At 42.9% G+C, this 23,569-nt stretch overlaps 1 protein-coding gene across 2 annotated transcripts in view; it reads right to left on the reverse strand.

Annotated features, from left to right (window-relative positions):
* LOC106612724 (leucine-rich repeat and fibronectin type III domain-containing protein 1-like protein) overlaps positions 1-23,569 on the reverse strand; it is a 116,924-nt gene that overhangs the window by 22,853 nt on the left and 70,502 nt on the right. For both annotated transcript variants that reach the window (XM_014214177.3, XM_014214176.3), the window contains exon 3: positions 21,151-22,556. In XM_014214177.3, the coding sequence (XP_014069652.1) occupies positions 21,151-22,532 (1,382 nt within the window). In that variant the 5' untranslated portion in view covers positions 22,533-22,556. The remainder of the gene's footprint in view (positions 1-21,150; positions 22,557-23,569) is intronic.

Here is a 23,569-nt window from a genome sequence, read left to right on the forward strand (position 1 = left end):
CCAAATTTGAGATTTTTGGTTCCAACAGCTGTCTTTTGTGAGACACAGAGTAGGTGAACGGATGCTCTCCGCACGTGTGGTTCCCACCATGAAGCATGGAGGAGGTGTGATGGTGTTGGGGTGCTTTGCTGGTGACAATGTCAGTGATTAATTTAGAATTCAAGGCCCACTTGACCAGTATGGCTACCACAACATTCTGCAGCAACATAAAATCCCATCTGCTTTGCACTTAGTGGGACTATCATTTATTTTTCAAACAGTACAATGACCCAAAACACACCTCCAGGCTGTGTATGGGCTATTTGACCAAGAAGGAGAGCGATGGAGTGCTGCATCAGATGACCTGGCTTCCACAATCACCCAACCTCAACCCAATTGAAATGGTTTGTGATGAGTTGGACTGCAGAGTTAAGGAGAAGCAGCCAACAAGTGCTCAGCATATGTGGGAACTCCTTCAAGACTGTTAGAAAAGCATTCCAGGTGACTACCTCATGAAGTTGGTTGAGAGAATGCCAAAAGTGTGCAAAGCTGTCGTCAAGGCAACGGGTGGCTACTTTGAAGAATCTCAAATATATTTTGATTTGTTTAACACTTTTTTGGTTAATACATTATTCAATGTGTGTTATTTCATAGTTTTGATGTCTTCACTATTATTCTACAATGTAGAAAATAGTAAAAATAAAGAAAAAACATTGAAAGAGTAGGTGTGTCCAAACTTTTGATCGGTACTTTATATTTTCCTATATTATTTTCCCCTAACCCTACCATCCCTCCCCTAATTGGAGTAAACTAATGGACAACAACTCTTAGGCTTCTACTTCCATCTTATACATACTATATACATTTAAGGACACATTATAGTTTACATTCGTATCTTTCGCTTGTTTTTAGTCCCATCCTTCAGCTCCACTCAACCCCTCCCATCTATTTCTGAACACTATCCAGTTTTTATGTCTATTTTGGCATATTTTTCAACTGTGCTGTGATGTTTCACAAAAGTTTTGAACCTTCCTATTCGGACAGATTGTACATATTGTAAATTAAATATATATATTTTTTGCTAACAGTATTATTGTGTTACTAATTGATTGACTATGACTTTTTAAATCACCTGGCAGTGCTAGCGTTAGCTTCAGGTAAATGTTGCAATTCTTTAGCCATTTCTGTACCTGTGAACAAGCTACATATGGACAGTACCAAAACAAGTGATCTAAATGATTCTGTCTCTTCGCAGGAAAAGCTGCAGAGCTGGGATTGTTGTATCCCCCATATACTGTATATAACATTCTATTGCTTGCAAGAATTTTGTATAATAATTGAAATTGAAAAACTAAGTTTGAATCCGGCGCTGTTTTGTGTATCAGTTCATAAACCATGTGCCATGGAATAGGGAAATCTAAAATTTATTCCCAACTATTTTGCGATCGATATGGCACAGCTGTCAATGTTTTGTCCTTAAATGGAACTGGTATACTTTTTTATTTATCACAATTTTGGTCTTTAATGCAGGGCCAACAGACAAGTTCCTTACTTTCTCCCCCTTCCACTTGCCTCTTCCATTTGTGGTAATTCTGAAATTAGTTGGTTGTAATTTTGAGTAGAGCAGACATTTCCATATATTTTTGTTAACAGCAAGTGTGACAACTCCACCAGTCCTATTTATGATATCATTAACAAAGATTATACATATTTCTGTTTAAAAAAAAATATCTTATTTTTTTTAATCAATTAGTATATTTGAGTGTAATCATAATATATATACATACATATACACACACACATACATACACAGTTGAAGTCGGAGGTTTACATACACCTCAGCCAAATACATTTAAACTCAGTTTTTCACAATTCCTGACATTTAATCCCAGAAAAAATTGTCAGAAATGTCAGAATAATAGTAGAGAGAATGATTTATTTCAGCTTTTATTTCTTTCATCAGATTCCCAGTGTGTCAGAAGTTTACATACAATCAATTAGTATTTGGTAGCATTGCCTTTAAATTCTTTAACTTGGGTCAAACATTTCAGGTAGCCTTCCACAAGCTTCCCACAATAAGTTGGGTACATTTTGGCCCATTCCTCCTGACAGAGCTGGTGTAACTAAGTCAGGTTTGTAGGCCTCCTTGCTCGCACACGCTTTTTCAGTTCTGCCCACAAATTTTCGATAGGATTGAGGTCAGGGCTTTGTGATGGAATATCTTGACTTTGCTGTCCTTAAGCCATTTTGCCACAACTTTGGAAGTATGCTTGGGGTCATTGTCCATTTGGAAGACCCATTTTTTGACCAAGCTTTAACTTCCTGACTGATGTCTTGAGATGTTGCTTCAATATAGCTACATAATTCCCCTCCTCATGATGCCATCTATTTTGTGAAGTGCACCAGTCCCTCCTGCAGCAAAGCACACCCACAACATGATGCTGCCAACTCCGTGCTTCACGGTTGGGATGGTGTTCTTCGGCTTGCAAGCCTCCCCCTTTTCCCTCCGAACATAACGATGGTCATTATGGCCAAACAGACCAGAGGACATTTCTCCAAAAAGTACAATATTTGTCCCCATGTGCAGTTGTAAACCGTAGTCTGGCTTTTTTATGGCGGTTTTGGAGCAGCGGCTTCTTCGTTGCTGAGCGGCCTTTCAGGTTATGTCGATATAGAACTCGTTTTACTGTGGATATAGATACTTTTGTACCGGTTTCCTCCAGCATCTTCACAAGGTCCTTTGCTGTTGTTCTGGGATTGATTTGCACTTTTCGCACCAAAGTACGTTCATCTCTAGGAGACAGAACGTGTCTCCTTCCTGAGCGGTATGACGGCTGTGTGGTCATGGTGTTTATACTTGTGGTACCTTCAGGCGTTTGGAAATTTCTCCCAAGGATGAACCAGACTTGTGGAGGTCTACAATTTTTGTATGAGATCTTGGCTGATTTCTTTTGATTTTCCCATGATGTCAAGCAAAGAAGAACTGAGTTTGAAGGTAGGCCTTGAAATACATCCCACAGGTACACCTCTAATTGACTCAAATGATGTCAATTAGCCTATCAGAAGCGTCTAAAGCCATGACATCATTTTATGGAATTTTCCAAGCTGCTTAAAAGGCACAGTCAACTTAGTGTATGTAAACTTCTGACCCACTGGAATTGTGATACAGGGAATTATAAGTGAAACAATTGTTGGAAAAATTACTTGTGTCATGCACCAAGTAGATGTCCTAACCGACTTGCCAAAACTATGGTTTGTTAACAAGGAATTTGTGGAGTGGTTGAAAAACGAGTTTTAGTGACTCCAACCTGTGTATGTAAACTTCCGACTTCAACTGTATAACTTATGTTAATTCCCACCATCAGTCTGAGTTGAGTTCACCTTAGCCTAGCTAAGTGGACTATAGCTAGGCTTCTAGAAAATAAGCTGGGTGTACAGCAACAGTCTCTCTCTCACAGCCATTCCGTCACCATGTATTGTATGTAACCACTCAAATTTATGGGAAGAACTATGGGCAATAGCACTGATAAAGTATATTTTAGTTGACATGCCTGTGTGATGTGTCTAATATACATAAATAAAAATGTATGTTATATTTTGAATCATAAGCTCTTTGCTCTTACAACAGAAGTAAAACAATTTAATAAAGACCATATATGCCAAACATGCTATGAAAAGGTTATTGTTTTGTAATCTATCAATTGAAAAATGAAAATGAGTTGTTTATACAAAACTTTATTGCATTTGGTCATCCCCAAAATTAGGCCATTAAAATGGTTAGTTACTTAGTTGCATCCTTCCTCAGGGAACTGTCTGTGGATAGCTGACAACAGGGTGGCAGGTTTTTTGATGTGCTGCTCAAGAGTTTCATAGCTCAGAAGACTCACCTGGGGACAGGGGGATGGACACATGTTAGTTTTTATAAAAGTCTGGGAGACTTTTACAGGGAGGAGAGAGCATGAATTTGAGTGAGTACATTAAATCCAATCCAACCAGTGGCCCAGGACAATATGCTATGCTATCACACAGGCAGACTGCCATAGTAAAGGAGATTTACAGAGTGAATCAAGTGTACTATTACGAGTGGAGCTTACTTCTATGTGCTTTGGAGAGATCTCAGGTAGTTGGTCAGTAGGCTCTGGAGGTCCTTGGACCATTCTGTTTCTATGGTACCTGGAGAGAGACAGATAGAGGTAGTGAGTGTGCTTGAAATACAGTCCTCACCCGACCTCCCACTGACCCAGGGCGTTCTGCCTAAACCCTCTAATCACAGTCTCTCTGACAGGGAGTTACTCCAGGATTATACAGGTGTATGGTGTACAGGTGGTGTACAGGGCTTCTCCACTTATATGAGTGGAGTATTAGTACTCTTGATACTCGTAATAGTATCATGCAATTTAAAGAAAAACAATGACTTACTGACACAAGAGTGTTCCATGTTCCGGCTGGTAGCAAACCTCATCCTGGATGCAGATAAATGTCCTGCCTTGTCGAATGGTGGCATCTACCTCCACCAGGCTCAAAGAAATCAGATGACAAACCTGAAGAGATTAACAAAAGAAAATGGTACCTGCATTTAGGGTTCATGTATTAGTTAGCCTATTTCATGATTCATGTCTGTAAATGACAACAATAGAGCTGATTAAAAAATATGACATGCCATCCAATCAAATTATATTATGGCACAAGGTCCATCTCACTAACAATTGCTACTTCAACTTATTCCATTACAACATCATGCTCCTCCTTATTTTACTGTAGTTAGTTAACTTAGATGCTTGTGATTGTTGAGACCCAATTTTGCAGACAGACTGCCTCAAAGATGATGTTGGAAAACATTTGCTAGTCAACATGCATTGCTTTGGACACATGCCACGATTCTTGCTTTACATCTTACAGATATAGCTACCATAGGTAACTAGATAATAATAGTTTATGATAATTGCAGTTTAGTTTATCATCATCTACTGCAACTAGCTATGTGTAAAACTGAAAGACTGGCTGTAAAACGCAACAAGTTAGCTAGCTAACTAGATAACCAACAAGCTAGCTAGCTACTGTAGCTGGCTTGACACTCACTCCTTAACGTTAGCTTACCATGCTTTTCAGGACAACTCAACATTCTTCTTGCCAATCCCTTCGACTCCTTCTTGCCTACTCCTGTCTCTCAGTCTTCTTCTAGGTTCAAAACGTTATGGATGTAGACAGTCCGGTGTGTTATTGTCAAAAACCAACCCGCTCATTATACAGCCATCTGGTACAGTCAACGGCTCAGTGTTCCAGAGCTGTTCACTGGCACAGAAGCATCGATGTTATCTCAGATTTCCCAACGTCAAATAAAAAAGTGACATATCATATTGATACATATCTGCACTGCATATTATTGTTTGGGGGGGGCTAATGTGAAGCATTTCATGAAACCATAAATATAAGAATATTAATTAATTTAATGTTTCCCCAGGGGTGCAATAACAACTGCGCACAGGGCTTGAAATCACCGCCCGAGTTTAAGCACCGCCATCGCCTAATCATGATTCATCCAAATAATCAATGAAAACCCCAAACCAGGAACTACTGCTGCTCGTAATCACATACTGTAATTCTACATGAGTCTTCGCTGTTCACGTGTGAATCTGTCCACGAAAGATTAGCCAATACAGAACACGCCTAAGGCCTGCCTGCCTGAGCCAGTGCCTGAACCAAGCAGAGAGAACTCCGGCAAGGGGAGAGCAGGACACGCATGACCAGCCTCTCAAAACAGACAGCAATTATTTCATCATTTATTCATGGTCTAACCTCGGTGCCCTCTACCTTGTGGAGAGGAAGCACTGGAAACCATGCTAGGTTTCCCCACCATGCTAATCAGAGTGAGCGCTTCAGCTCTGCATCATATGATGAGCAATACTCAATTGGGGTCAACAACAGGGCTCTTCAAGCTCTACACCATGCACTTCAGGTAAATAGGAATAAATATGAATGGTTAGAAATGTACTTGTGTGAATAATTAATTTCCCTAAGCCCTCAACACAAAATGGCTGTATGATGACCTTTGCCCTGCTACCTGGTTCTGAAGGTCAGGCTCAGATTGGGGTGTCAGAGTCCTCTGGCCATGCAGATGGTAGGTGTGCGAATGTTGTGTTATTGTATATGAGCCTAAACAACTATTTTGTAATTCTCCCTACCGGCTATTCAGCATGCTACCATTTCTATCCACACATGCTATCATTTCTAACTAAATCTCATCCATGACCCTCCAGCAGACTCTCCAGCATTCACCTAATCTGTAAAACACACAGATACCACGTACGTCTTAAACACACACTCTCAAATAGGCTAACTGCAGTAAATAGCTATCCAAGGTATTAACGGATTTTAATGTGGCATCTGTACTACCCTCATAATCATCATGTGTCCTATTCCCAGTGCAGATTAAGTATCTACTATAAATTCCTTTAGTGTGTACCAGAAGATAAAAGCACCCGAGATACTGTATCCAATGGAATGCCCATTCCCCATGTAGCCTTTGATGAATCAGTGGCGGAGTTTGTTTTTCATGGCTCGGTGCTTCGGGTGGGTGAAGATTTCACTTAAGGACCAATGGAATGGTCTAAAATGAGCAAACTCTCCCTACCTGGGGCACACAATACGAACTCAACCATTGTCACGATGTTGCAATGCAACCAACCAGCCAGCCAATGGTAAACATCGGAGACCCATGAAACCACCGCAACAGCCTTGAGATCCCACAATCTACCGAAATGAACAGCGAGACGATTCCATTTACCCAGCAGCATCTCTGTCATTCAGCATTTCATCCCCAGATGAGAGACGGTCAGTCGCCGTCACCCACAAAAAAACAATTGTCAGTCTATACAGCCGACAACAGTCAGTCTCGCTAAAATGAGCTCTGTGAGAATCACAGTCAGGATGAATAGAGTTTTGATGGCGTATCAGTGCTCCAACATTAGGAGTTATTCATATTCCCAGCACACCGCCGCGTTCCACCGCCGCGGTGTAGGGACGGGCTAATTCCTTGTCTTTATGGAAGAGGAAGGGATAACAAATCCCCCTGTGGAGGATGCTTCAGGTAAACAGTGTGGCATCAACTCGGCGGTGCTAGCCTCGTATCTTCACAGGGGCAGCCAGATTAATTTGAGGGAATTAAAGAAGCCCCCTCAGTGACAAACACATGGAACCCACGGCCACAGAGCAGACTGGCACAGTAGACCACGAGACAGGGCTACACGGATTGCGATGACAATGGCACACAAAGTGAAAGACAAAAGCATACATTGGTTTCAGTAGGGGACTTTGGCAGAGGCAAGGGTGGTGCTTGTGCCAATTTTAAGATTGGGGGATCTGGGTGAGATGAGTGGTTGGATGTGTGTTGCTGCCCATCTGCCAGTGTCACTCCACCCCTCCCCTCCCTCAGTCCTGTGGACTAAGATTGCCATGGTCCTGCGGGCTCAGCCCACGCTGATAAGAGTTAACTCTGCTCCCCCCCGCTAATGTGGAATGGTGCAGAGGACGGAGAGGAGTCACCTTCCACGGACAGACATGTTACCGATACGGAGGGGAGAATCGCAGGATAGTTTGCCAGACTCTGAGCAAGTCAGAGCTGGCTGGTAACGCTTTGGGATATTTTCCTGTAATTGTCATGGCCATCATCCTAATTATAGAAGCCAATAATGTCATCACTGACATCAGTCATTACTTTCAAGCCCGTCATCTATTTCATGCTTCTGGTTGTCACCATCAACAGCCGAACCATCAACAGGCAAACCATTAACAGCCTAACCATCACCAGCATCACAGTCATCATGACCGTTACCATCATATGAAAACTCCCTGAATAAAGTTTTCATCAGATCCATTGTCATCTGTGCGCCCCCGATATTGTATAATATATATGGACCCAGCAGGTAGAGTAAAAGCAAAACACTTATCTCCGGCTTTTATTCCACTGGAAGAGGAGGACATTTGTGTTAGTGCTAAGTGTGCGGTAGCTGATAAAAATGGTGAATACAGTACATACCGGCGGGATGAGAGATTAAGAATAACAGAGGGAATAAAAGTAATGTATCTTTCCTTTCTGCAATCGCTGTCAGCGGTCATGCTAAGAGGGAGCATTTATGCAATTAAAGTCTGTGTGTGCCGTACCGCATGCAAGAGACCCTGCTGACAATGCATTTGGCTATCCTCGCTTCGCGAGTTAGTGAGGAAACTTTATTTACATGCCATTAGGCTGTGTAAACACATCAGGACCCTGAATTATGTGATGAACAACGCCATTAAAACAATCTCTTAATATGTAACTAACATCACTTTACAACGTACAGTGCTACTGATCTCCATCGACTCGTTTTTTTGCTTTCTATGCAGTTACCATTGCATACACAACTAATGGGTCTGTTCATTTTGATTGAATGTTTTTATTGTTTTTAGTAAGGTACACAAAACAAGGAACACTTGGACAAAGAAGCAAGTGACAAGATCGAAGAAAACATACAGTTCCCATCCCACAGGACTTCCCCAACCCAAAGTTACATTAGTGGTTCACAATAGCAGTCTTTTTACAGTCATATGCTGATGAAAGAGCAGATATCTTTCTCTCACCCGGCCAAGGCATTCGTGCTACAGATATTTCCATGTTTATAATGTAAATGAATGATAGCACCCACCGCTGTCTGTTTAAAGAATGTGGAGCCTGCCAACGTGAGGCTATCATCTTCTTGGCTGCTGTTAATCCAGCCAGCCAAATTACGTCGCTGCCCGACAGATAGGTCTAAAGTAGTGTCATCATTTAACAATAAAATAGATGGTGAGCATGGTACACTTCTACACATTATATCAGAGAGACAGGATGAAACAACCCCAGAAACGTAAAACGTCTGGACATTACCAAACCATATGAAAGAAATGTGCCAGAAGCCCCCCCCCCCCCAATTTGGACATTGCCTACCTTTCATCTTGAACAGTTTGCATGGTGTGCAGTAAGTTCTACGGGCAGAACATGTGTCTGTTCTGCCCTCTTCATTAATAGTATGATATGACAGCTAAATGCTTTTTCATAATACAGGAGTCAATATCTGGATCTTCGTTGTCCACCTTAACGACACAGGGTGAAACGACAAGGAACAAGAAATACTGAATTAAATATGAGTGAGAATAAGGAACTTCACGTGTAAATACAGAGCAATACACCATACAAACTCCAAAGTCGTGATACAAAAGAAAGAGCCGTCATACAATACATTTAAACAGAGGAAACATAGCACCATTCCACTAAGCCCAAGATGTACTCTTAAGGAGCCTAACGCTGCTCCTTAAGGTCCAAGGATCGTATGTTATTTTCAGAGGTAGACTGGCTCTGGCTGCCAAAACAGCCAAATAATCCATCTAAACGTGAATCGATTCTCAATTTTGATACGGTTCTAGAAACTTCAAATAATTTCACAAATATATACACTTACTGTACACTGTTTTAACCGGCTTTATCACGGTTGCAGCCGACAGTATTGTTCAGTGGCAACACATTTCTGATGGGCTTCTTCACTTGCACACAGGTATTTGGAGCATGCTAAATAGCGAATTAGCACAGGTGGTCCATCTGTCATCCGTCTCTCGTCCGTAAACACGCGCTGCAACATGGAGATATGGCTGTGTGGGAACATTAACCCTATAAAAGGTGTGTATTCATTTAACCTTTAGTTTTTTTAACATTATTTCTGGCTGATATGAAAGAGAAGGTATATCTCCAAAACCGTACAGCAAGCGATCCATGTTAATGTTCTGACCCAGCGCCAAGGATCTTCACAAAACAAATTACTTACAGTTGAAGTCGGAAGTTTACATACACTTAGGTTGGAGTCATTAAAACTCGTTTTTCAATCACTCCACAAATTTCTTGTTCACAAACTACAGTTTTGGCAAGTCAGTTAGGACATCTACTTTGTGCATGACACAAGTCATTTTTCCAAAAATTGTTTACAGACAGATTATTTCACTTATAATTCCCTGTATCACAATTCCAGTGGGTCAGAAGTTTACATACACTAAGTTGACAGTGCCTTTAAACAGCTTGGAAAATTCCAGAAAATTATGTCATGCCTTTAGACACTTCTGATAGGCTAACTAACACAATTGGAGTCAATAGGAGGTGTACCTGTGGATGTATTTCAAGGCCTACCTTCAAACTCAGTGCCTCTTTGCTTGACATCATGGGAAAATCAAAAGAAATCAGCCAAGACGTCAGAAAAAAAATTGTAGACCTCCACAAGTCTTGTTCATCCTTGGGAGCAATTTACAAACGCCTGAAGGTACCACGTTCATCTGTACAAACAATAGTACGCAAGTATAAACACCATGGGACCACGCAGTCGCCATACCGTTCAGGAAGGAGACGCGTTCTGTCTCCTAGAGATGAACGTACTTTGGTGCGAAAGGTGCAAATCAATCCCAGAACAACAGTAAAGGACCTTGTGAAGATGGAGGAAACAGGTACAAAAGTATCTATATCCACGGTAAAACGAGTCCTATATCGACATAACCTTAAAGGCTGCTCAACTCAGTTAAACTGAGTTTAAATGTATTTGGCTAAGGTGTATGTAAACTTCCGACGTATGTGTAACGTAATGGAACTGAGACTCATGACCAAGGGCTACATCCCACTAGCTATCTACCATAAAATTTCACAAAATGTAACAACATAACACATCTGGTTATGAAACAACAAAATGTTAACATGGATGCAACTGGAAGAACCTCTTAAGTAACAATTTCTTACAGACAATGCAACTGTAGGATAAACGATGGCAGTAGATATTGGAGGGAGGAGTTTAATGTGCATCTTCTTGCGCCATCTTGTACTTGAATGACCTCTAACCTGTGATCTTCTTCTTCTTGTGGCTTTCTGGCAGACTAAATGCTGTGTTGCGTAATGCTGCCTTTTGCAGGTCGGAGTGCAGATTGCACAATTTGGGGAAAACTTAAACTGCACCACCATCTAACCCTGCACCTATACACTATCCCCCAAAACCCACCACTCCTTCCTACTACTTTGTCTCTTAACAATCATACACCAGACCGTCGACATGGGAAGAATTCCTGTAGAATCTTCTGCATGACATGAAACTTCCTGTAGAATCTTCTGCACTAAAATCTCTCACACCCAAATATTTCTCTGCAGCTGCAACATCTATGTTCTCTGATTTCAGCTCCATCAGTGCAGTGCAATTGTTCACCATGGCTATAAACGCAATAAATCCAACCTTACTAAAACTCATCCTCTCTGGATCTCTCTCTTCAGGCCTACTCACTGGGAGGCTCCCAGTCGACTCACTCACCCATGGGACATTCTCTACTCTCTTCATTGCCTCAGCATAGGACATGTTCTGCCACACTCGAACTCTGGCAATCTCAACCTGTCTCTCTCTCACAGGGCACTTTGGATCCCCAGTTGCATGGGCACCCCCACAGTTGGCACACAGTGCTTTCTCCATCCCGACTGTACACTCCCTCTGACTATGCCCTCCTGCACATTTCTCACATCTTGGGATCAGTCTACGCACTGCTGCAACATGTCAGAATCCTTGGCACCTAAAGCACCGTAGGGGGTTCGGAACATAGGCCCTCACAGAATAACAAATATAACTGAACCTGACCTTATCAGGTAGAAACTCTGTGTCGAAGCTCAACAAGACAGACAGGGTATCGTCAGTCTCGCCATTGCCATCGGGTCTACGTCTCACCAAACACTAGGAATATTCTATTTAATTTGATCAGCCTCTACACTCTACGCTACCCCACTGATCATTCCTTTGAGAGGCGCCCTGCTCCGGAGAGAAAAACATCACACTCCCTCCAAAAGGCCTCTAACCTTGTCACATGACATGAGTCAATAAAAGGCAAATATCTGACCAGTAGTTGGCGAGAAGCCACAGAAACGTCTAACTGGAAACATGACAGTGGCCATGTGACTACCCTTGGTTGAAGTCAGGACATGGTCTTTGCAGCACCTGAGTCACACTGGGTCAAGTAGCACTTGCAGTTACTACATTTCTACTCTTCCCCGATGTTTGATGTGTGTGTGTGTGTGTGTGTGTGTGTGTGTGTGTGTGTGTCTGAATGTGAGAGAGAGAGTCACAGAAAGTATTTTTTTGTGTGTGCCACACACACCCACATCCATTCACATCTAGACGCACACACACACAATCGTCCGGAGCATCTGCTTCCCTCTGTCGGGTCCTCAGGTGGCACACAGGGCTAGTTCAGCCCACTTACACTGATGGCCATCTGGTTTAGGCTATATAAGTGGCCCATCAGTTTACACATGGCAGAGAGACTCCCTGCTAGGCTGCCCTCAACCCATGGTACACACTCCTGCCACCACTCAGAGTCTTATGATGTGCATGTTCACCAGACAAAACCTAGTGTCCCAAAACCAAATCCTTCCAGCCATCTCAAACTGCCCATACATTTTAGCAGAGCCCCGAGATGGAGACCATGTATCTCTCGTTGTTTCCAGACAACGAGACGTAACTGTACAACGGCAGAGCTACAGTAGGAGCTGCACAGACACATAAAACACGACGACAGTAGACATCTCTCTATAGACGAGTTGCGAATCGATAGATTTGATGAATTGGGTGATAAATATGGCACTGCAAGCGGCTTCCTCAAATCTGCCCGATTACATGAAGTGGCTTTGAGCTGAAGTAGGGGGGAGGGAGTGTTGGGCTCAGAACACCTTAATGCCTTGCAGAGAAATCCCAGTCATCCACAATCACTAAGGGGCTTAGCTACAGACTTTGAGAAGAAACACCCCAAGAGCATATAAGTATGGATCTACTATCAGCGGTCCTCTCACAAGCATGACAGTACATTGGCTTAGTTAAATTGAGTATTTCACAAATGAAATCTGCTTGGAAAACTCCCTAAAATTATTGTGGGGCATTTTCTGGGAGAAGACTAGTGGCAAAGTCAGCTTAAAAGTTAATTTGTTTTGTATTACTTCACAGTGCAGGCTTGTGTGCTTCCTATGACATTTGTATTTGCATCAAACTGTTTCTGCGATGGATTGCGTACTTCTTATAACATTCCTGCCAACCAAATCAATGTAATGCTTAATTTGGTCGAAATAGCAAAATGAGTGCTGCCGATTTTTTTCCAAACAAATTACAATGTCTATTTGATGCACCATGAACAACAGCATCCAAAACGTAATAGTATTGATCTATGATACAATGTAAATAGTTTTAAAATCCCATGAAGGATAATTGGATGGCTTGTGTCTGTGTGTACGCTTGTGAGAGAGAGCGTGAGAGAGGGCAAGAAAGAGAGATAGAAAGCATGTGACTGTGTGTGTGCGTGCATGCTTGCGTGTGTGTGAATTTGCGCTCAGATGAAGGAACATTCATGAAGACGCCGAAACAGTGAGTGTTCATATTACCAAACGGTAATGAAAAAGGCATGGCCTTTGCCCATCATTTCCTGTGCATCAATACACCTCGACCCATCCTCCTCATCCAATGACGTAGACCTCCGTTGTGATATCCACCAATAGGTAACTCAACAGCATCTCTCTCACATTCCGCTGCATTAACTCCTTTACAACAGGTGTGACCTGTTGTCGGCGGGCCATTAAAATCACTAACTGGGGCCAGCGCATCCCTCCCTCGTTATCGCTACGGCTGTCGCATGTCTGTCTGCTTAATTAATCTACACACTCTCAGGGATGGAGGAGGTGGCGTGTCAACGGCCATGATTAAAAATTGATCTGGGGCATGGGGAGGATGATGAAAACTCGGAGCAAGACGCCGAGGATTAGCACATGATTATGGGCCTGGGGAGGTGACAGGGCCTTTCGCTGAGCTCGGCTGGATTTGGACCAGAGGAGGAGAAAGAGAAAAGTGCTGCGGTGACTGTGCAGTACAAAAGGGCCTCACTCACGCCCATGTAACTAACTAGAGCCAAGTGGCTTCTTTGAACTGTCGCCCTTGATTTCATTCATTATTTTTCATGGCTTGAGTACAATTGGCAGTCATTGAAGCAGGTATTTGGTACTTGTGTTAATGCCCAGTTGATGTTAGGGAGTGTAATCTAATTAGCTAATACTAAGTGAATCATTTAATTAAGGGACAATGGCCTAATGGTTAACTAAGTGCGTAATGCCATGTGTGTGTGTGTATACACATATTAGTAGAGAATTACAAACTAATTAAATAAGGAAGGCATGAGTTGTAAGTGAACTAACTACTAGCAAGACTCAGGCTCAGTAGAAGAACTAGGGAGAAACACACTGCTTACACATTCTCCCATTGATTGATAAAACATACCATGACTGGGGTTACAAAGCTACCAGTAATTTACCAAAGTTACCAGAATCTTCAGTGATTTTGGTAATTAACAGAAAATCTATGGGAATCTATTGTAAGTTTGGTTATGTATACTTGCAAATAGCCTAATTCATGAAAAAAGGCTTGAATCAACAATGGCATTATTTTCAATTCCTTCTGTAACTCGTCCAACTATTGAATTTTTTCCACAACTGTTACCAGTTTGACGCCAAAGCATTGACAACAAATACATATTGGCATAGTAAAAAAAAAATATATAAAAGCTATTTAATGCTGCAACCCTCATATTAAACCCCAACAGGTATTAATTAAGTTGATGGTTTATATTTAGGATAATGTTTTACAGCTTTGTCCTATTTCTTTTCTTTGAAGATCATCTTATTTAATTATTTCATGTGATAAGGCCGCACAGAGGGCCAGAGATAATTACACACACTTGTGATATTCTGAAGTACCTAGATATCTTGTGATTGTCACGTCCTGACCAATATTTAGGTATTATTTGTATTATATTTGGTCAGGACGTGGCAGAGGTATATTTGTTTTGTATTATGGGGTTTTGTGTGTGGTGTAGTGGGGGTGTTAGTTTTGGTATAGGTTCTAGGTTTGTTTTTCTATGTGTAGTTTTGGGTGCTGGACTCTCAATTGGAGGCAGGTGTTTCTAGTTGCCTCTGATTGGGAGTCATATAAGTAGGTGTGTATTTGTTTGGTAGGTTGTGGGTAGTTGTATTTTGCACTGCGTTTATTTATGCCTGTAGAACTGGCACTAGTCTTATTTAGTTTTCTTGTTTTTCCTCCGTGTTCACATTCATTTAATAAATTAAGATGATGAGCACTAACTCCTCTGTGTATTGGTCCACGTTCTCCGACGATGATTTCGCTATATCGTCTGACGACGAAGAAAGCTGTGACAGTGATAGATTACGTAGAATCCATGAAAGATACCAAAATTCTGGTACTTTACTGGTAAACCTTGAAAGTTTCCAGTAATATGCCCTGCCTTTGTAACCCTAACCATGACCCAACATTCCTTTTTTTAAACTTAAGTTCAAGATATAATTGGATCATTCCAGAGTTGAAACAGGGATACCAGTGTGTGGTTTTAGGGTTATGGGTCATCTTACCACATAGTACACACCCTGCAGCCTTCCGGCTAAGAGAGTCATGCTAATCATCCCATCGATCATTTACGATGCGGGCGTCTAGGCTATTTTCTGCTACAGGTTAGGGTTTGGAGGGGAAAGTCTCTTCTCCACGCTATCTCCCAGTTCCCACATTAACCGTCTGCCAATCACCTCTGAGAAAGTACAGCTTCCAGAACTACTACCTGGAGCCTAATGACATATTGTACTTCCTCATCTCCATGCATGGCCTTGGTTAAGGTCATAGTATCACGTGAAATAAAGGTCTGGCTTCAAATTGAAAATATCCTCTATCACCCACATTAGAAGTCAAAGGAATCGGTCCATATTTCCAGCTCATTTCGTGTTGAGCTAAAACACTTGAGCCTCTGCAGTCTAGTCATAAACCTGTTATAATCTCTTTTCAGAGAGTTATCTATTATTTATTTTCCAGCAACATGATAGTCACGTAATTGATATGCAGCCATAGTAGCATGCAGAGAACCAGGCCTGTATACATTTAGGGAGTTTAGTTTTTTGGGGGCGGAGATGAGACACCCAGATTGGTTCATGTCTGGGTCTTCTGGTAGGGGATAAAGCCAATCGTCCCCTTGTTGCCCTTTCCAACAGAGGCATACGTGAGGAGAATACACTAAGATGGATAAACCTGAAAAAAGGGGAACATCACCGGATTCTAAGAGGCCAGTCATAGAAAATGTGAGCAATACAGAGGAAGAAGGAACACTTAAAAAAAAAAAGGCTAAGCTTATAGATTTAGTCAGACGTTGTATGGTAGTTTGAAGAGCAGTGTGTATGTATGTATGTATGTATGTATGTATGTATGTATGTATGTATGTATGTGTGAGAGAGAGAGAGAGAGAGAGAGAGAGAGAGAGTATGCACACTTGTATGTCTGCGTCTCTGACTTGGCTTGCACATGAGTATAAGTGTAGTATGAGTATAATGGTTACGTGCAGATGAGCATATTATGTGTGATATCACACACACTAGCTGAAAGCTTCAGCACTACGTATGCATCCAAATGAGACATCACACGTGATGGCAGCCTATCAGAATCCCAGACTTCTTTTTCAGACTGTAAATAATTTTAAAAAATGCCATCATGGCATATAACCTTGAATAAAGCGTTGAGGTTGGTAGGCGGACGAGGAAGAACAGGTTGGAATAACCATCTGTCCCACATCAACATGCTCAACACAGCACCTGGTTTCATTTGTATTGGCAGGCCTTAAAACCAACAACTATTATCTAATAGAGATTTCATAGCCTTTGTTTGTTTCATTTTATCAGTTCAATCGACTGATATGGACATATGGTTCCTTTACTTTTAAATAGAGTTTTGAGTTTTGACTCAATCCTCGAGAGTTGATTTATACAAGGCGTATTTTTTCATCAACATCTTACACAACAGTTCATGTTACAGTTATTGGCATCTGATAACAGAAAAAAATTGTTATGTTGCCATTCTTTGTTGAAATATGCTATCAAAAGGCAGGCAACAACATTCTCTTTATTCGAGATCCCCATGCGAGAGCCAATCTTACATACTATGTGAACCTGATGAGTCATCCTTTAAGCTTTAAAGCCCATGCCAGTTTGGAGGTTAGTTCCAATGAAACATAACACTGAGGACCGTAAATGTAAAGAGTCATTAACAAAAGAACAAGGTAGGACGGCTAGTTCCCTCAGCCAAAACTGTTCACCATCATGCACAGTGAGACAGCCACGTTGATGGTATAACCCATTGCTCAGGAGAATGTAATGCTCTTCAGTTTGATTCTATTTTGATTTCTCACAAGGCAATGCTGTGAACATGTCATTGTGGCCTCTTTGCAGGGGGCCTTCAAGTACAACACCAAAAGGAAATTACCTGTCACGTTCGAAAATAGGGTGTTGGCAACAGAGTCTTATCAAAACCATAATTCGGGGAATTCACTTATGCCATGCGCCGTTTCGCGCCACGCATCCTACTTTGCCAAGCCTTTGTTTAGAAGAATCCCGAAGGTTTAGTGTTTTTATTTGTTTCGTCTATATATAGTCCTTAGAAGGACTGTCTGAGAGGCATCGCAGGTACACTTCAAGTGGGCAAATGTTTGCATAACAAATGATCCCACTGGGCCCAGACGTCCATTCAACGTCTATTCCACGTTGGTTCAATGTCGTTTGAAATGACGTGGAAACAACGTTGATTCAACCAGTATGTGCCCAGTGGGACGGCTTTATCTCAACCAAAAAAACCCATGTCAGCTCATAGGGCCAACAAAGGCCCCAAATAAACAGGTGATGCATGTTGCATGTATACTAATAAATCACTCCGGTATAAACGGAACCAAGTCCGTCAAGTGAGTGGATTGGCGAGCTCATTAGTCATCACAAAGTATTAAAACCGCCAATGGTATAAAATGAGCAAGCAGTACATGTCTTCCTTCCTTCCCCTGACACGAGTCTACTCACACGCAAGTGTGATTATTAATATAGTTTAGTTGATCATCATGATATCACAGTGACAAAATATCTGCTCCCTCAATCTTTCTCTCTTCACTTCTTCCTTTCTTTCCTTCTTCCACTGTCTCCCCCTACAGTGCTCTTCCACCCATCCCTAATAGAATCCTCAAGCAGAGGCGATTTAAAAAAGTAGAGCATGAAAGGAGTGTGCATGTGCGACGGTGCCATTCTATTGTGGTGGGGCCTTTATTCACCGGGGGCCCCACTACAGAGAGGGACTGAGAGGAGCTAGGAGGAGTCGGCGCGTCCAATAGTCCTGTAAAGTCGAGGCGTTAAGGGGGAATTGAGGAGGAGTGACTACTGCCAATGTCCAGCTGGGTCCAATTGATTCCTGGTGACGCCCCGCACGGAGACACCATCAATGCCATCGATGGGCACCGCCCGAGTGACTGTGCCAGCAAATATACAGCGGGCCCTAACGGACCTCACAGCCGGTCCCGTGTGCTTCAAGCTTCATCCGTCTGATATAAACTGTCAATCACTTCCCTACATCAGAAGAATGGTGGGGGCCGTGTCCCAATACTGTCAAACGCCTTCCTTTAATAGTCTCATTTTATTTTTGGCCATTGACATGTGAAAGGAGGGCATTAATCAAATGGCCACCGGATTATTTTCATTGACACACCCCCCCAACTGTTTTTTACACTGCTGCTACTCGCTGTTTATTATTTATGCATAGTCACTTCACCCCTACCTACATGCACAAATTACCTTGACTAACCTGTACCCCCACACATTGACTCGGTACCGGTAACCCCTATATTTAGCCTCGTTATTTTTATTTTACACTTTTTACTTTAGTTTATTTGGTAAACATTTTCTTAACTCTTTCTTGAACTGCACTGTTTAAGGGCTTGTAAGTAAGCATTTCACGGTAAGGTCTACACTTGTTGTATTTGGCGCATGTGACTAATAAAGTTTGATTTGATTTACGCTGTATCAATTACATCTGTCAAGTAATTTTAGATTGGTGGTCTGGAAGGAAAGGACTCTCAGGCCCTAATTGGGCCAAAATGAACATTTGCTAGAAACATTTGGATGGAACCTGTTTTTTTATTTTATTGTTGTACAGAAATGCCTAAAATGATCAAGAACACATTTTGAGTAGGAGCTGGACCAGCCCATGGAGAACATTGAAGCTCATTTGCAATGGGCCAAATCAGCAGAAGGGCACCGACAGACATTTCAATAGCCTAATGCGTAGCGAGCTGGCAGGACAGACCATTCGTTCGGTCGACCCAGTTCCTGTGGGCATTATACTGATTCGCTCTTAATAATCTTTGGGCTGCAGCGTGTCGCGTACTGGGACCTGGCAGTGGCTGTTACGCCATTCCTCTGCACAGCTTTTGAAAATTGTCTAGAAATTACAGCTTCAGGGTGTTGTTGTTAGCTTGAGCTCTTCGTCTCCGAAACATGTCCTTTATGCACATTCTTCTCTTCTTCCAAATCAATATGGAAGACAAGAGGCAGAGTTTAAGAAAGCGTTGCTGCCCAAGAGTCGAGCAAAACCTCTGATTCGTCCAAAACAAAGAAAGATGTTTTTTATGATGAGCTGTTTGAGAAATGTACTGTACTTGCTTTGTTTGTGTGGGTGTGTGTTTGTATTAGTGTATTGAATGTTTTTGAGTGTACTATATGCTCATACCCTTCAGTGGGTGTGTAGACAAGTGCAAGATACATAATATGCTATGTTTACATAACTTTGTGTGTGCATATGTGTGTGAGCATGCATATGTGTGTGTGTCTGCAAGCATCCGTGTATGCTCACTGCTTTCCCAGACCAAGTAAATAAAATCAGACAACTAGTCAATGAGGAACAGGGAGCAATGTTTAAGTACTTAGTCCTAGATAAATTCACCTATAGTAACATCTCTCCTGTCCCAGTCAGTTAATTGGCTGCCGTGTTCATTAGTTTAGGCTCCCCACAATATCTGCTGAGAGAGAGCGTTTATCAGAGCACAGACACATCAGTCTATAGACTGTGTACCTGCTCTAAAACCAGCCACAATCCAAACTGTGTCTCTCTGTGCACAATGTTCCTCTACATGTTCGGCATTCAAAATCATCCCTCCAACTCCCCGTGGTAACAGAAACCGCTTGGGGTATACGTTTCCCCTGAAACAAAGATTGAAAACACCAAAGAAAGTGAAGTTCCCTCTTTCTCTCACTGTGGCTGTGCTTTTTTCACAGTGGGACAGAACCGCCTATCTTCAGTCACTAGGATTTGCCTCCAGAATGTCGACATGGATACCCTAAATGAGATCCCTAATCAATATGCTCCCTTAGTGACAGCTGCCATTGATCAGAGCAGAAAAACTAAACAAGTCGCCTGCATACAGGCCTGGGCCAGGCCCTGTAAGACGACGTGAGGAGCCCTGGGCCAGGCCCTGTAAGACGACGTGAGGAGCCCTGGGCCAGGCCCTGTAAGACCACGTGAGGAGCCCTGGGCCAGGCCCTGTAAGACCACGTGAGGAGCCCTGGGCCAGGCCTGTAAGACGACGTGAGGAGCCCTGGGCCAGGCCCTGTAAGACCACGTGAGGAGCCCTGGGCCAGGCCCTGTAAGACCACGTGAGGAGCCTGTCGTCTTACAGGGCCTGGCCCAGGCCCTGTAAGACGACGTGAGACTTGAATGAAAACCAACACTTTTTGATGACCAAAATAATTCACGAATTACGGATCGGTCCATCAACATCTATCAGAGTGCTACAAACTCAAAATAATTGATATAAATTGATGTTGGACCTGGCATATGCAATGAGGAAAGCATCAAAACAAAAAATAAATCGAAATAAACCTTGGAACAAGGACGAAGGAGCGAAATAATAAATAAGCAGACAAGAGAAGAAACATGTCTTCTCAAAGCAAATGAAAAATGTTACCTTTTTATCGCTTGCAAATAACGATTAGTAAGTACCAAACTAAATATTAACTCATTATAATTACATACATGTATACAACATGAAATGTTTCTGGTGTTCTTATGATTGCTACTGTTTAGCTGATAGACATCTTGTAATTGTATATCTGTGGGTCAAAATGTAATTTCATCATAAAACCTTGAGTAACTCATTAACACAAAAACACATGTGAATGTTTTTAACTCATTCTAACCAAGAGACTGAAGCTATATCCCCATCACCCCTGTTCAGATCCCTATCCCCCCTCACCTGTAGATGAGCGTGTCATCCAGGGAACTGTTGTACTGGACCTGGTACATCCTGATCCCAGGGACGTGGTTCTGATAAGGCCATTTGATCAGCACTGAGCTAGCTGTCAGCTCCGCCATCAGCACCCTTCCCTCCTGGTTCCTCCGTGTGTCATTGCCCGTGGCTGTGGTGGACTTGGCCGAAGTGAGGATGTCTGAAGGGCCAGGGTCAGGCTCCCGTAGCCGGTTGGTGCTGTTGGCCAGGTGGGGGAGGAGGTTGACAACTAGCTCCACTTGGCCCGTGGACTCCCCCGCCGCGTTGGAGGCAATGCAGGTGAAGATTCCAGAGTCCTTCATGGAGGTGATGTTGATGTCCAGGCTGCCATTGCTGAAGGTGACAGTCCGTGACGTGTTGGAGATCAGACGGCCCTCAGGGGAAATCCAGTGAATCTCTGGGTCTGGGTCTCCGTTGGCCTTGCACTTCAGACTGGTTGGCTGGCCCTCCATGGTGAAGGTCTTGGCAGACTTCCTGGTCATGACCGGAGGGTCACAGATGAACTCCTCCTCGGGGATAGTCCAGAAGTACTTGGCTGTGAGGTCTGGAGGAGAGGCGCAGGTCTCCAGGTCATCTTCTCTGGTCAGCCTCCTCAGCCACAGCAGTTCACAATTACAGTGGAGCGGGTTTCCACCAAAACTCATCACCAATGACGACTGAGGAGATCCTTTGGCTTTAGCGTAGACGGGGATGCGCAGAAAAAGTGGATCAGGTGGGATCTTCTTCAGCTTATTGGAAGTCATGTCTAGACGCGCCAGCTTGTGCAGGTTGGTGAAGATTCCTTGGGGCACATGCTCTATAAGATTATGGTCCATGTTAAGGGTGTTGACGTTGGTTAGACGACCTATCGTCTCCCAGGGGATGTCCACGAGGTTGTTGTAGGACAGGTCCAGGTCTTCCAGGGTTCCTGTGAAGTCGTCAAAGGCGTGGGGAGAGATATCGTGCAGCTGGTTGTTGGCCAAGATCAGGTGCCTAAGGTTGGTGAGCCCCCGAAAGTGGTCATCCCTGATCACACTCAGACGGTTGCTGTCCAGGTGCAGCGCTCGCAGCCGCTTGAGGTCCTCGAAGGTGTAAGGCATGATCTGGCTTATGGTGTTGCGGGACAACGTCAGATGGATCAAACTAGTCATGTTGGCAAAGTCCCGCCTCCTTATGGCTGTGATAAAGTTCTCAGTGAGCCGCAGCTCCACGGTGCGCCGGTCGATGACGGTGGGCACGAAGAGTAGGCCCGTCTTGGCACAGAGGATGGCCAGCGAGGGGGACAGGTTCTGGCACATGCAGCGCTTGGGGCACAGCTGCCCCCTGATGGAGACGGCCAGCACCAACAGGGAGAAGATCAGCCGGTCCATCCTCCCTCGGGCGTTCTGGGGAAACTGCAAGGCAAAGAAGAGAGGCACTGGTCAGGACATGTCAGGATGTGGTACTCCAAGTGGGGAATTTACTAGGAGAATCAAAATGTAATTCTACGTTTATCACAGTGGTCAAACTGAGATGAAATATCTCTATCAGCCATGATCGGAATGCAAAACAGCAGTGTTCGCCCTGCATTCAGATGATCAAAGCCAGTAAACGTATGTGAATACATTTCAATGAGTGGGCAATACCCTGAATTAAATGTTTAGCACACACTGAAGCATAAGGCAAAGGTGGCGTTTCAAGCGAGCCAATTTTATTAACGGCTTGTTTCTTATTTTCCTCCTCATAGATACTTCTTGAAGATTTTCGGGAATCATACACATGGTATGCTAATATGACCAATGAAGAGATAAGGACAAAGAATAGGTGTGTGTAATTATAGCTTAGCAAATCATTTTACTCAACATGCAATCCCTGGACAAAGTTAGTTGGCTGCCATATCACAGTTTAAGGATCTACGGGTCTACCTTCTGTGGATTTTCTAAAAGCCATTTTTTTTTTACATAGCTCCCTCCATCTCCAACATGAGTGAAAACACAAATATATCTGTATAGAAGACGGCAACTGGGAATGCATATACAGTTGTAGTAAAAGCACGCAGTCATCCACCCACACACTTACAAACTCATTTTTACGAATACACACGCAAATACACAAACAGCAATGCACACACAACACACAGCATGAGTACATGCGTAACCCACACACACTCTGAAAATAAGATTGGTAGTCCTACTACAAATGGGAAAGATCTTCCTGAAATGAGGTAGCAAGACAGATTTGAAATGCTATGAACTGCCGATGGCCGAGATGTTCTCATCTCTCTCTCTCGTCGTATGATGCATATCCATAAAATGGCACTTTAATGTATTTATCCTGGTTATTCCTTGTTCATGGCAAAGTACCCTAAACACACACACACAATATCTGTATTTACGACAGCATTTCTGCGGTTACAGTTCTCAGCTTT

This window comes from Salmo salar, chromosome 09 (assembly GCF_965601325.2).
Source record: "Salmo salar chromosome 09, fSalSal1, whole genome shotgun sequence".
Taxonomy (NCBI): domain Eukaryota; kingdom Metazoa; phylum Chordata; class Actinopteri; order Salmoniformes; family Salmonidae; genus Salmo; species Salmo salar.